This window comes from Periplaneta americana, chromosome 12 (genome assembly GCF_040183065.1).
Source record: "Periplaneta americana isolate PAMFEO1 chromosome 12, P.americana_PAMFEO1_priV1, whole genome shotgun sequence".
Taxonomy (NCBI): Eukaryota; Metazoa; Arthropoda; class Insecta; order Blattodea; family Blattidae; genus Periplaneta; species Periplaneta americana.
Genome location: NC_091128.1, coordinates 38,125,406 through 38,137,110, shown reverse-complemented (window position 1 = coordinate 38,137,110; position 11,705 = coordinate 38,125,406). Strand labels below are relative to the sequence as shown.

General features: G+C 35.4%; 1 protein-coding gene across 1 annotated transcript in view; it reads right to left on the bottom strand.

The window, feature by feature from the left end:
* Positions 1-1,020: 1,020 nt before the first annotated feature.
* The window catches only part of LOC138710314 (mitochondrial amidoxime reducing component 2-like), a 54,372-nt gene continuing 43,687 nt past the window's right edge, over positions 1,021-11,705 (bottom strand). The window contains exons 6-7 of the mRNA XM_069841120.1: positions 8,215-8,289; positions 1,021-1,293 (exon numbers count right to left, since the gene is read on the bottom strand). Coding sequence (XP_069697221.1) covers positions 1,170-1,293; positions 8,215-8,289 — 199 coding nt within the window. The 3' untranslated portion in view covers positions 1,021-1,169. The remainder of the gene's footprint in view (positions 1,294-8,214; positions 8,290-11,705) is intronic.

Below are 11,705 nucleotides of genomic sequence, written 5' to 3'. Positions count from 1 at the left end.
TGAAATTTTTCAGGAGAACAGCAGGATATACTCTTTTAGACCGAAAAAGGAATGAAGAAATTTTAGAACAATTAGAAGTAGAGTCAGTAGAAGAAAAAATCACCAGATACAAATTCAATTGGCTAGATCATGTAAGAAGAATGGAAAATTCAAGAATCCCAAAAATTATGATGCAATATAAACCTAGAGGACATCGTCGACCAGGAAGACCGTTAAGAAGACTGCTAGATGGGGCCGAAACAGGTCTACAGAGGCCTAATTCGTGAAGGATGATGATGATGATGATGATGATGATAATAATAATAATAATAATAATAATAATAATAATAATAATAATAATAATAATTTTCGAATGATCACAAGTAGTGCCGCTGTACTTCAATAACGTTGGAAAAGATTTCAAAGAATTCAGATACAGAGAATTAACCAGAAATGTGTAATAACATAGCACTATACCTAGTAGTATACCAATGTATGATTTGAAATACAGTAGGCTATCTAGATGGATTTTAGAGCTGACAATAACAATAATGTAATAACTAATAAGATTTATAATAGGCTAATTAATAATGGTTTGTTGTTAACTAAGACTTCCAAGTGTGGACCAATGCGTTCTTCTCCTGGCAGTCTGGCAGAACGCATACAGAACGCGATTGTGAGATGGATGACTTCAATACATACGATGATGTAATTATATTATGAAGACGATAAACACAAGAGTTCAATCTTTTTTTCGTGAGCGAGGTATGTTATTAAATTTTTCCCAGATCTCTCTCATTCAGGGACAGTGTGTTTCTATGTGGCAATTTAACTTTATTTCCTAAGAAAACCACGCCAAGGATTTTGATTACACTTAAAAATCCGTCGACATTGATAACTACTACACAGTCAAGCGTGTTTATATTTAAGATAATTCTTTACTTAATCAATAGGCCTTCAAAGTGCAAACAGAGTTTACCACTTAAGAGTGGCGTTCTCCAAGTCTTAACTGAGGAGTGTACGAATGAAATAATTGCGAAATATTGAGCCATGATTGCAGTTTATTTCTTAGTAAGCCATAAATGTATAAAATGAAGGAAAACACTGTTAAAACATCGCACAACTCTCCTTTAGATTATTTTGTTCATTATTTTGTGCACGGTTACGTTGGTGTTCTGTCACATGCAGTTCTATCCCACATAGACAGGGTCGCCAACCTTCGCTAGTCCGCCAGCATGCAGTCCCAAATACAGACCCATAACCGGAGAATCACCTTCAAGTTCTTTGGCCCTCGGATCTTTCAGTTGGCGATATCTGAAAAGAATAATTAACACCATAATCTGCTATTTATACATTGAAGCATTTGGTCATATGACCCATTCCCTGCTCATGCTTCTGAGGATTTTCAGCTAGCATTAGATACAAATATGTTAAGAGCACGGCCAGGTAGTCAACATGGTGCAAGACCAAAATTTAAAATAAGGCAAAGAACGTAGACTTACACCTAATGCTGAAAGAGGGAATAGGGCGTGAGTTCATCACTTGTGTAGTCAAAAATGATAGCAAATTAAATCTAATATTAAATTATTCTACTTCTCAAAGTGGAAAACTTTCTTTCAATACATACATACATACATACATACATACATACATACATACATACATACATACATACATACATACATACATACGTACATTCATACATACATACATATATACATACATACATACAGTCCACACCTGTGGAGTAACGGTTAGCGCGTCTAGCCGCGAAACCAGGTGGCCCGGGTTCGATTCCCGGTCGGGGCAAGTTACCTGGTTGAGGTTTTTTTCCGGGGTTTTCCCTCAACTCAATATGAGCATCACTTGTGTAGTCAAAAATGATAGCACATTATTCTACTTCTGAAAGTGGAAAACTTTCTTTCAATAAATCAATACATACATACATTCATACATACAGTCCACACCTATGGAGTAACGGTTAGCGCGTCTAGCCGCGAAACCAGATGGCCCGGGTTCGATTCCCGGTCGGGGCAAGTTACCTGGTTGAGGTTTTTTCCGGGGTTTTCCCTCAACCCAATATGGGCAAATACTGGGTAACTTTCGGTGTTGTACCCCGGACTCATTTCACCTAAGATGTATGATGCGTGTATGTATACACACACACACACACACACACACACACACACACACACACACTTATAATATGTAAGATATTGTTTCAAATATTACGTGTTAATATTCATTTGCATAATTTACATGCTATATGTAATACAAAAATCATCCACATTAAAATAAAATAAAGTTCGATAATATATCATCATTTAGGCCTACATCCCAACAATAGACTACTATGACTAATAGACTAGACTACAGAAAAAAAAAATGTTAGTATCTTTTAGTTCTTCAAATCCCCTTATAACTCACGTTACCAACGGAAACCTGTACTCACGAACACTCAGTTATGTATTTGATTCTTAAGCATCTATCTGTCTGTCCCGCCCGTCAGCGCGAAGCCTGCTCCTTTTTCAGTGAGGTGTTTAAAACAAGTTCAATTAAATTAAGAATATTTTAATGTTTCTAATAATGAATATTCTAAATATAGTAACTTCACTATTTTTCATCAAAATATTAGGAGGTTAAAACAAAAACTGATGAATTGATCACTTCTATAGCATCTCAAAATCATAAACCTGAGATATTATGTAAGTAGAATTATATATAATCGTAAAATAAGATATTAGGGCTATACTCCGTACAATGAAAAAAATATTCTCTGTATATAAAAAAAACTATTCCCCGAAATTAAAAATATGAGTTTAACAATAAATTTTACAATTTGAACAATACAGTATATAAAACTAAATACAAATACAAATATTTACATACGGAATACTAAATACATTTTACAAGAGAAAGAGTTCATCCAAAGGGCGGGACTCGGGAAGAGTACCCAAAACGCTCATTGCATTTCCGCGTTGAATTGCAATACTTAAACGTTGAGCAGTGATGGAGATCAAAATTTGGCCTATTTGAGATACCAAAACTTTAGCGTCATGACTCCAAGAACCGAAGGCGTCCACAGCAAAGGGGACAAAGATATAATTATTTAATAGATGAGTTAATATGTAAGTTATAACTGAACATCATATCAAACAACAGAAAATATTACAACTGTCTTTACATGGGTATTTATTAGGTACTATTTCTGTAGACATGTCTTCCAAAAAGGGGGTGCTTGTATTTTTATCAGAAAGGTTCTATTATTTAGTAAAACTGATATAGGCCTATCTGATTTCTGTCTTCAACAAGATATTGAAATCTGTGCAATACAAGTTGGTTTAGAGATGTCAAATTTAATTATATTATAGGGCGCCAATGGGGGATTATAAAAAAGTTATAACTAACTTAGATTCATTATTGAAAGGACTTTACAAACTACATACCGAATTTGTAATATGTGGTGTCATAAACATGGATTATCTATCAAAAAGCTTACGTAAAAGCAAACTAAACTCACTTCTTGAAACTTATAATCTTAATCACACAGTAAGTTTCTCAACCAGAATACAAGCTGGAAGTAGTACAGCTATTGATAATATATTTATAGATGAAAGCAGACTGAATTCCTATTCAACAGTACCTTTAATAAATGGCCGTCTAATCAGGATGCAGAAATTCTAAGTGTTTTCAATGTAAGTGAAAAATTCCAAAGTGTTAATTTAAAAATAAAACAAAACAAAACAAAACAAGGATTATAAATGCTGAATCTCTTCATCATTTAAATGCACTACAAAATGAATCTTGGGAAAATGTATATAGTGCCGGTACCACTGACATTAATAATAAATTTAATGTATTTTTAACTACATGTACAAATTATTTCAATGACTTTTTTCCAGTCAAGGTGGTGAAAAGATATAAAAGTAAAAAATTGTGGACAGCTCAGGGAATTAAAATATCATGTGTTACAAAAAGGAATCTATATTGAATGGGTAGGATAGTGATAGTCATGTTCTTAACTACTATAAGAACTACTGTAAAATTTGTAAAAGTTGTAAAAGAAACAAAGAGAATGTATCTGAATAAAAAAATACAAAATTCAGATGATAAAATTAAAACTATTGGAACTATTTGGATAAGATTAAAATGAAACTAATCGATATTCAAAGAATAAAAATACACTGCGTCCCGTAGAATCACTACCACAAAAAAATCTGAATATCTCCTAAACTAACAGTGACAGAATAACCGAACTTACGCCGGTCTTGATCAATAAATCAGTGAGGGATATAGTTATTTATACATACGGAGTGTGTATAGATGAAATAAAAAAAGCACTCTGCAAGCAAAATCAAAAAGAAAAAGAAACACAAATACACAACACACTGCAACTAGTAGTAAACATTGTTCACTATACACGATCGCTCCGCAGTATACCGTAGGCCTAAGCTTGTCTTACTCGTGCCGCTGCTTGGACGAGACTAACTACAGTAAGCTGTGAGATTAGCAGTTTTTCTATGGAAACGGATTGTACCTACAGTTGGTCTTAGAAGTATTTGTCCGGTCACTACTTGCAATGATACGGAAAGTGAATAGCATGAAAAATAAAAATCAATGCATTTTGAAATGAAAATCTGCATTCATTAGCAAATTAAGAAGTGACAACATAATACATATCTCTTGAAACAGTGGCTTATAAAAACAAACGAAAAAAAAAAACATTTCTTTGGAAAAAAGTAGTGTCACAAAAGTAATCGTCCACTACAGTAACAAAATAAATTCACAAGAATTTAATTGCATATGAATACCCTGTGGACTGTCCTTTGGAAGCAAAGACTGCTTGAAGTCTTCTTGGTATCGTTTGCACAAGGATTTTTTGTCACTTCTGGTCCCATTGTGTTCCAGTCTTCAGCGAAGCATCGTCTCCAACTGTCTTTACTTGAACCTGCCTTTGTCTCATTTTTTGCTTAAGTTTCGCCCATAAATGCTCTATCGGATTTAAATCCGGTGACTGGGGAGGTGTATATTAGCGCATAAGGTGCAGTGTATATCAGCCATTCCTTAACAGTCCATGCAGTGTGCTTCGGGTCGTTATATTGCTGAAAGAAGAAATCGCCATCGATGCCTAACTTTTGCACACTTGGCATCACATGCTGTTTTAGGATGTTCAAATAACCCATCTTGTCCATAATTATAGCTATTTCATGGTATTCACTTACCCCATCCTCCGACATACACCTCCATATCATTATGGACCCTCCCCCATGTTTTATAGTAGGCCGTAGTTCCTCGTTCTTCTTTCTCCATACTCGTCGTTTGTCAGAGGAATTAAATAAGGTAAACTTACCCTCATCAGTAAATAATACAGGGTCATCATTTTATTTTTACTTCAATTTTTATTGTACCTGGGTTTCTAAATGTACTTGACTCTCACCCCTTTCACTAATGTCCTTGCTAACGTCAGTCACACAGACTTACGGCCGCTGTTACTAGCAGTGAAATAAACAGTACAGAGTACAGTGTGTTTCAGAAATATGTTGCATTTTCTATAGGAGAAAAAGCTTATATTATTCAAGTTTATTTTCACACAGGTATGATGTGTAGCATAACTGAATTTATCTGTGTGGATTTGATTTTATTGGGTTATTTTACGACGCTGTATCAACATCTAGGTTATTTAGCGTCTGAATGAAATGAAGGTGATAATGCCGGTGAAATGAGTCCGGGGTCCAGCACCGAAAGTTACCCAGCATTTGCTCGTATTGGGTTGAGGGAAAACCTCAACCAGGTAACTTGCCCCGACCGGGATTCGAACCCGGGCCACCTGGTTTCGCGACCAGACGCGCTGACCGTTACTCCACAGGTGTGGACTATCTGTGTGGACTGAGCACAAGTGAAGATTAGAGTTACCGAAAGTACGGTACCCTATAATATGGTACGGTACTTAACAGCATTATTTAAACAAGAGTTTTGTTTTACTGTTTGTAGGTATGAAGGACGATGATGGAAACTGGAATTACAATATAACCGAATGCGAAAAACAGTTTTTCTTTTTTTTTTTCTTTTTTTTTTCTTCACAATTTCCTGATTATATCATTACGGAATATTTTCGTAGAAATGTCATTAATGTGGTAGATAAATTTAGAGCAACAGAGTGTAAGATGGCCAACAAAGGTGACAGAAGATGCTGTAGATGATGCTAGAGAAAGGATGCAACGAGGTCCTAATAAGTCGGTCAAGAAGTTAGCTGTAGAAATTGGGGTTTCTTACGGAAGTGCTCACAAAATTCTCAGGAATAAATTAGGTTAGTAATATGCTGAATAAAATATACATTACATAATGTATATAACAACCTAAAGACTAGAGTTTGTGAAAAAAAATTATTACTATTCTACTGTTTTTTGATAAAATACTGTAAAGTAATGACCAAACTGAAAATCGTAATACTATTTTTCCCTGTAACATAAATGGAGACACTACTTTTCTCTCCTCCTATAGCTAGTAAAATAATTTGTTTACATATTGTACTAGCAACTCCAAACAGGGTAACAGTGTTTCCTAGTATAGCCAGGTTAATGTTAAAAATGTTAGTAAAAATAAAGTGATGTCCCTGTACTTGTTTCCAAAACTCAGGCGGCTTACTAAAATACTCTAATCTCTTCTTACGGTTCACTTTATTTATCCAGGGCTTTTTCCGGCTTGTACCTCCATTCAAACCAGCTCTACGTAACACACGTCTAACAGTTTCGGTGCTGATGTTCTTACCTGTTGTATCTCTACCTCCGATCGAAGTACAGGGCCATAAACATGAGGACTTTTCTGCACAGTCCTCACAATGCTTCTCTCTTCGTGCCGTGCCAGCTTCCTTGGTCGTCCTGTTCTTGGTGTACTGATTACAGATAATGATGTCTTATATTTCTTAATGATACTGGATATTGTTGTTCGCTGTATTCCTATTTTATTGGCAATTTTTCTGTGAAAGTTCCCTTCTTCATGTAGTTGAATAATTCGTTCGCGTTCAACGAAGGTTATTTCCCTTGTATTCACATTTGCTCACAGACACTGTATGTAATACTAACTGACTCAAAGCCTAGCACATCATGAACTAATACAATATATAGTACAAGGGGAATGAATACTTTTGTGGCACTATATCCTGGAGTATTTTTGTAAATGATTTTTATTTAATAATTATGAAATAATACAAAGCTTATTCTGGCTGCATTATGTTAACCATTTACTAAAGTTTAATGGATAATTTTTACGAGTCTTAAAGTTGGTATTTAGTACTTTCTTTATTAACTTTTTCATCAATTCTAGACTACTGGACCGTACCCGAGCACGAGCGTATGCTCATTTCGGGTAACAATTCATATGTATCATGTAAATTGTGAATAAATTAGAATTAGAATTGTACAAATACATAGTGTACTGTACGTGATAGATTTGAACCGAATATTAGCAGACTATTGTTTGTTTAATAAATCATGGTAATAGGTCGGATGGACGAATACTTTTGAGACCAACTGTAGGACCCCGGGCCAGGTCGATGGCATTTAAGTGTGCTTAAATGCGACAGGCTCATGTCAGTAGATTTACTGGCATGTAAAAGAACTCCTGCGGGACAAAATTCCGGCACATCCGGCGACGCTGATATAACCTCTGCAGTTGCGAGCGTCGTTAAATAAAACATAACATTAACCAACTGTAGGTAGGTAATGCCGTCTGCCATAATCTTAGAAAAATGATCGGCTGCCATACGCAAAGTCTTCAGAAGACTTCGGTTGATCCCGTGAGAGCTCACGTTCACAAGTGAAGGTATTTACGAGTATTATGCACTACTAAGCTCTGTTTTCCCTTTGTTTCGTTTCTTTGTTTGTTGTTTTTGTGTATGTTTATAGATAAAATGTTAATTTACAGTAGTCTACATGAGAATTGTAGCTATTTGCTTCCCTTTTCATACATGGCAATTTTACGTGATTTTTCCCTCGGTGCCGTCAAACACAAAATATGAAGAAACTGTTTATCTGGATTTCCTTAATCCCAGCGACTATTCAAAATAATTTGCTACTTACTAATTCATAAATATTGTTCTATATATTTTCATCGACACAAAGGCAGTTATTTCTCCTTCCTATAGCCATTTTAATTCCCTTCATAAAGTAACATCCTCCGGTACGTCGCATCAATATTTTAACTTCTCACTTTAGGATAGTTATAAATTCTACTTACGCCTTTAGAGTACGTAGCGGTTCCATCGACGGTTCTCTAATTCCTGTCTCGGGATCCATTGTAGTCATCGTGCATCTAGAAGAAAATACTAGTAATTATTACGCTCTAGAATATGCCATTAGGAAAGTTCAGGATAACGGGGAGGGTTTGGAATTGAACGGGTTACATCAACTTCTTGTCTATGCGGATGACGTGAATGGGCTATGTTAGGAGAAAATCCACAAACGATTAGGAAATACGCGGAAATATTACTTGGAACGATTAAAGCGGTAGGTTTGGAAGTAAATCTCGAAAAGACAAGTATATGATTATGTCTCGTGACCAGAATATTGTACGATATCGAAATATAAAATTTGGAAATTTATCCTTCGAAGAGGTAGAAAAATTCAAATATCTTGGAGGAACAGTAAGAAATATAAATGACACTCGAAAGAAAATTAAATGCAAAATAAATATGGGAAATGCGTGTTATTATTCGGTTCAGAAGATTTTGTCATCTAGTTTGCTGTCAAAAAGTCTAAAAGTTAGGATTTATAAAACAGTTCTGTCGTCGATTTGATAAAGGGGACACGTCCAAAACAACAAAGTGTTGGAAATCATAAAAAAAAACAAACTTAAAGAATTGAAATGTTCATGGATACTGAATGTATGTATCCATAGTGATCTAATTGGAAAAAAATATATGAACATTTTAATTTGTTAACTTAGTTATAGTTTTTGCGATTTTTCAACACTTTGTTATATGCTACATGTTCTCTTTTGCAAATCGACGACAGAGTTTTATTATCGGTTGTTTTGTATGGTCGTGAAACTTGGACTCTCACTTTGAGAGAGGAACAGAGATTAAGGTTGTTTGAGAATAAGGTTCTCAGGAAAATATTTGGAGCTAAGAGGGATGAAATTAAGGAGAATGGAGAAAGTTACACAACGCAGAACTGCACGCATTATATTCTTCACCTGACATAATACTGTAATTAGGAACATTAAATCTAGACGTTTGAGATGGGAAGGACATGTAGCACGCATGGGCGAAATCAGAAATGCATATAGAGTGTTAATTGGAAGGCAGGAGCGAAAAAGATCTGTGGGTAGGCCGAGACGTAGATGGGAGAATAATATTAAAATGGATTTGAGGGAGGTGGGATATGATGATAGAGACTGCTTTGGTCTTGCACAGGATAGGGACCGATGGCGAGCTTATGTGAGGGCGGCAATGAACCTTCGGGTTCCTTAAAGCCGTAAGTAAGTAAGTAATTTATTAAAGTATCAAACTGTCACCTTCAACCGCATATGTCAGCGTTTCTCAAATTTGTTTGAAAGAGGATCCCTTTTTTACGTCAGAACAGTTCCGCGGACCACCTTACTCTTATTCCCTTTTTTATGTCAGAACAGTTCCGCGGACCACCTTACTCTTATTCCCTTTTTTATGTCAGAACAGTTCCGCGGACCACCTTACTCTTATTCCCTTTTTTATGTCAGAACAGTTCCGCGGACCACCTTACTCTTATTCCCTTTTTTATGTCAGAACAGTTCCGCGGACCACCTTACTCTTATTCCCTTTTTTATGTCAGAACAGTTCCGCGGACCACCTTACTCTTATTCCCTTTTTTATGTCAGAACAGTTCCGCGGACCACCTTACTCTTATTCCCTTTTTTAAGTCAGAACAGTTCCGCGGACCACCTTACTCTTATTCCCTTTTTTATGTCAGAACAGTTCCGCGGACCACCTTACTCTTATTCCCTTTTTTATGTCAGAACAGTTCCGCGGACCACCTTACTCTTATTCCCTTTTTTATGTCAGAACAGTTCCGCGGACCACCTTACTCTTATTCCCTTTTTTATGTCAGAACAGTTCCGCGGACCACCTTACTCTTATTCCCTTTTTTAAGTCAGAACAGTTCCGCGGACCACCTTACTCTTATTCCCTTTTTTATGTCAGAACAGTTCCGCGGACCACCTTACTCTTATTCCCTTTTTTATGTCAGAACAGTTCCGCGGACCACCTTACTCTTATTCCCTTTTTTATGTCAGAACAGTTCCGCGGACCACCTTACTCTTATTCCCTTTTTTATGTCAGAACAGTTCCGCGGACCACCTTACTCTTATTCCCTTCGAAAGCAAATTTATCATTTTTGTGGTATATTTTAATACTCGTATAATTGTATTGTAGAAGAGAATCAATTAATTAAAATTAATTTAATTCAATTAATTTTATATTAGTATTAACTAATTAAATTAATGTTAATAGAATAAAATTCATTTTCTTTTTTTTTGTAATTCAAGGCTATTAGAGTTTGGATAATCTTTAACTTATTAACTAAAAAAAATAATACGTGTTGTATGGATGGATGCTCCTGCTGATTCTTGCACAGTTCTATATTTCGATGTACGCTGGTAAGCTTAAGTCGAAGATCGCCACGTACATGAGTTGTTTTCGGTACTGTTTTTATTACAGTTAGTGATGAAAACCCTTTCTCACACAGATACGAAGAAGTAAACTGAATTATAATCTGTAAAGCACCATTGTACAGTTCACTGTATTCTCTTTTCATTTGTGATGAGGTCCAGAAATTAACCATACCTTCCGCTTGGAATTTAATTTTAAGTCCAATGTCAATCGAAAGTTCAATTAACTGTTCTCTTTCACCAATGAAAGTTTGTTAGTTTCAATATCGCAATGAAAGAGATCACAAACCCATGAAAATTCATATTTACTTGCAAAATAAGTGTCAAATTATGACTTCAGAGTTTCGAGATGCGAACCTACGTTATTGCACAATTCTTCTTCAATAACGAGATCATTTTCAACCAAAAAAGACTCTTAGGGTTTGAAATGGCGAAAAAATCTTCTGCTATATACAACTGACCCACAAACCAAGTTTCGTTTGAAAGCACTTCGTAACAAACAAAGCACCGAGATTTTGGTTCACTCCCATTGCCACACCAAGTAAATCCAAGCTCCAAATAACTCTTGTCATATTTACGAAAGTATATTTTCTTTGAACAGCTACCATTAGGACAAGATATTTATTATTTAATGGCACTAGAATCACTGATATTAATATTTTCACACACAGCTTCTGAACTATTAGCTCTGCCTAAATGAAGTGTATCATCACGTTACTTTCTTTTCAAAGATTCGGATCAAAGCCAGTTTTCCATTATGTATAATGGGCACTATGTAACAGAGATATAGATAACTATTAGCGTGTCTCACATAAGAAGAATTTCAAACATCTAACTGCTATCAGACAAGCGACGTCAACAACGCACAGAATTTGTTATAAATTACTTATGATTGGCTACAAAAAATGTAATTAAAAAGTACAGTATTGTAATTTGAATTTATGGATCTGATTTGCCCGGATTTTAAAATAGGCGGAGTCTAAAATTTCTTATAGGCCTATCGTCATCTGAAAAAAAAAATTAAAAAGTTAATGCATAAACATATCCGATTTTCAACGAAATAAAGATGCAATTTGGCAGGTTCT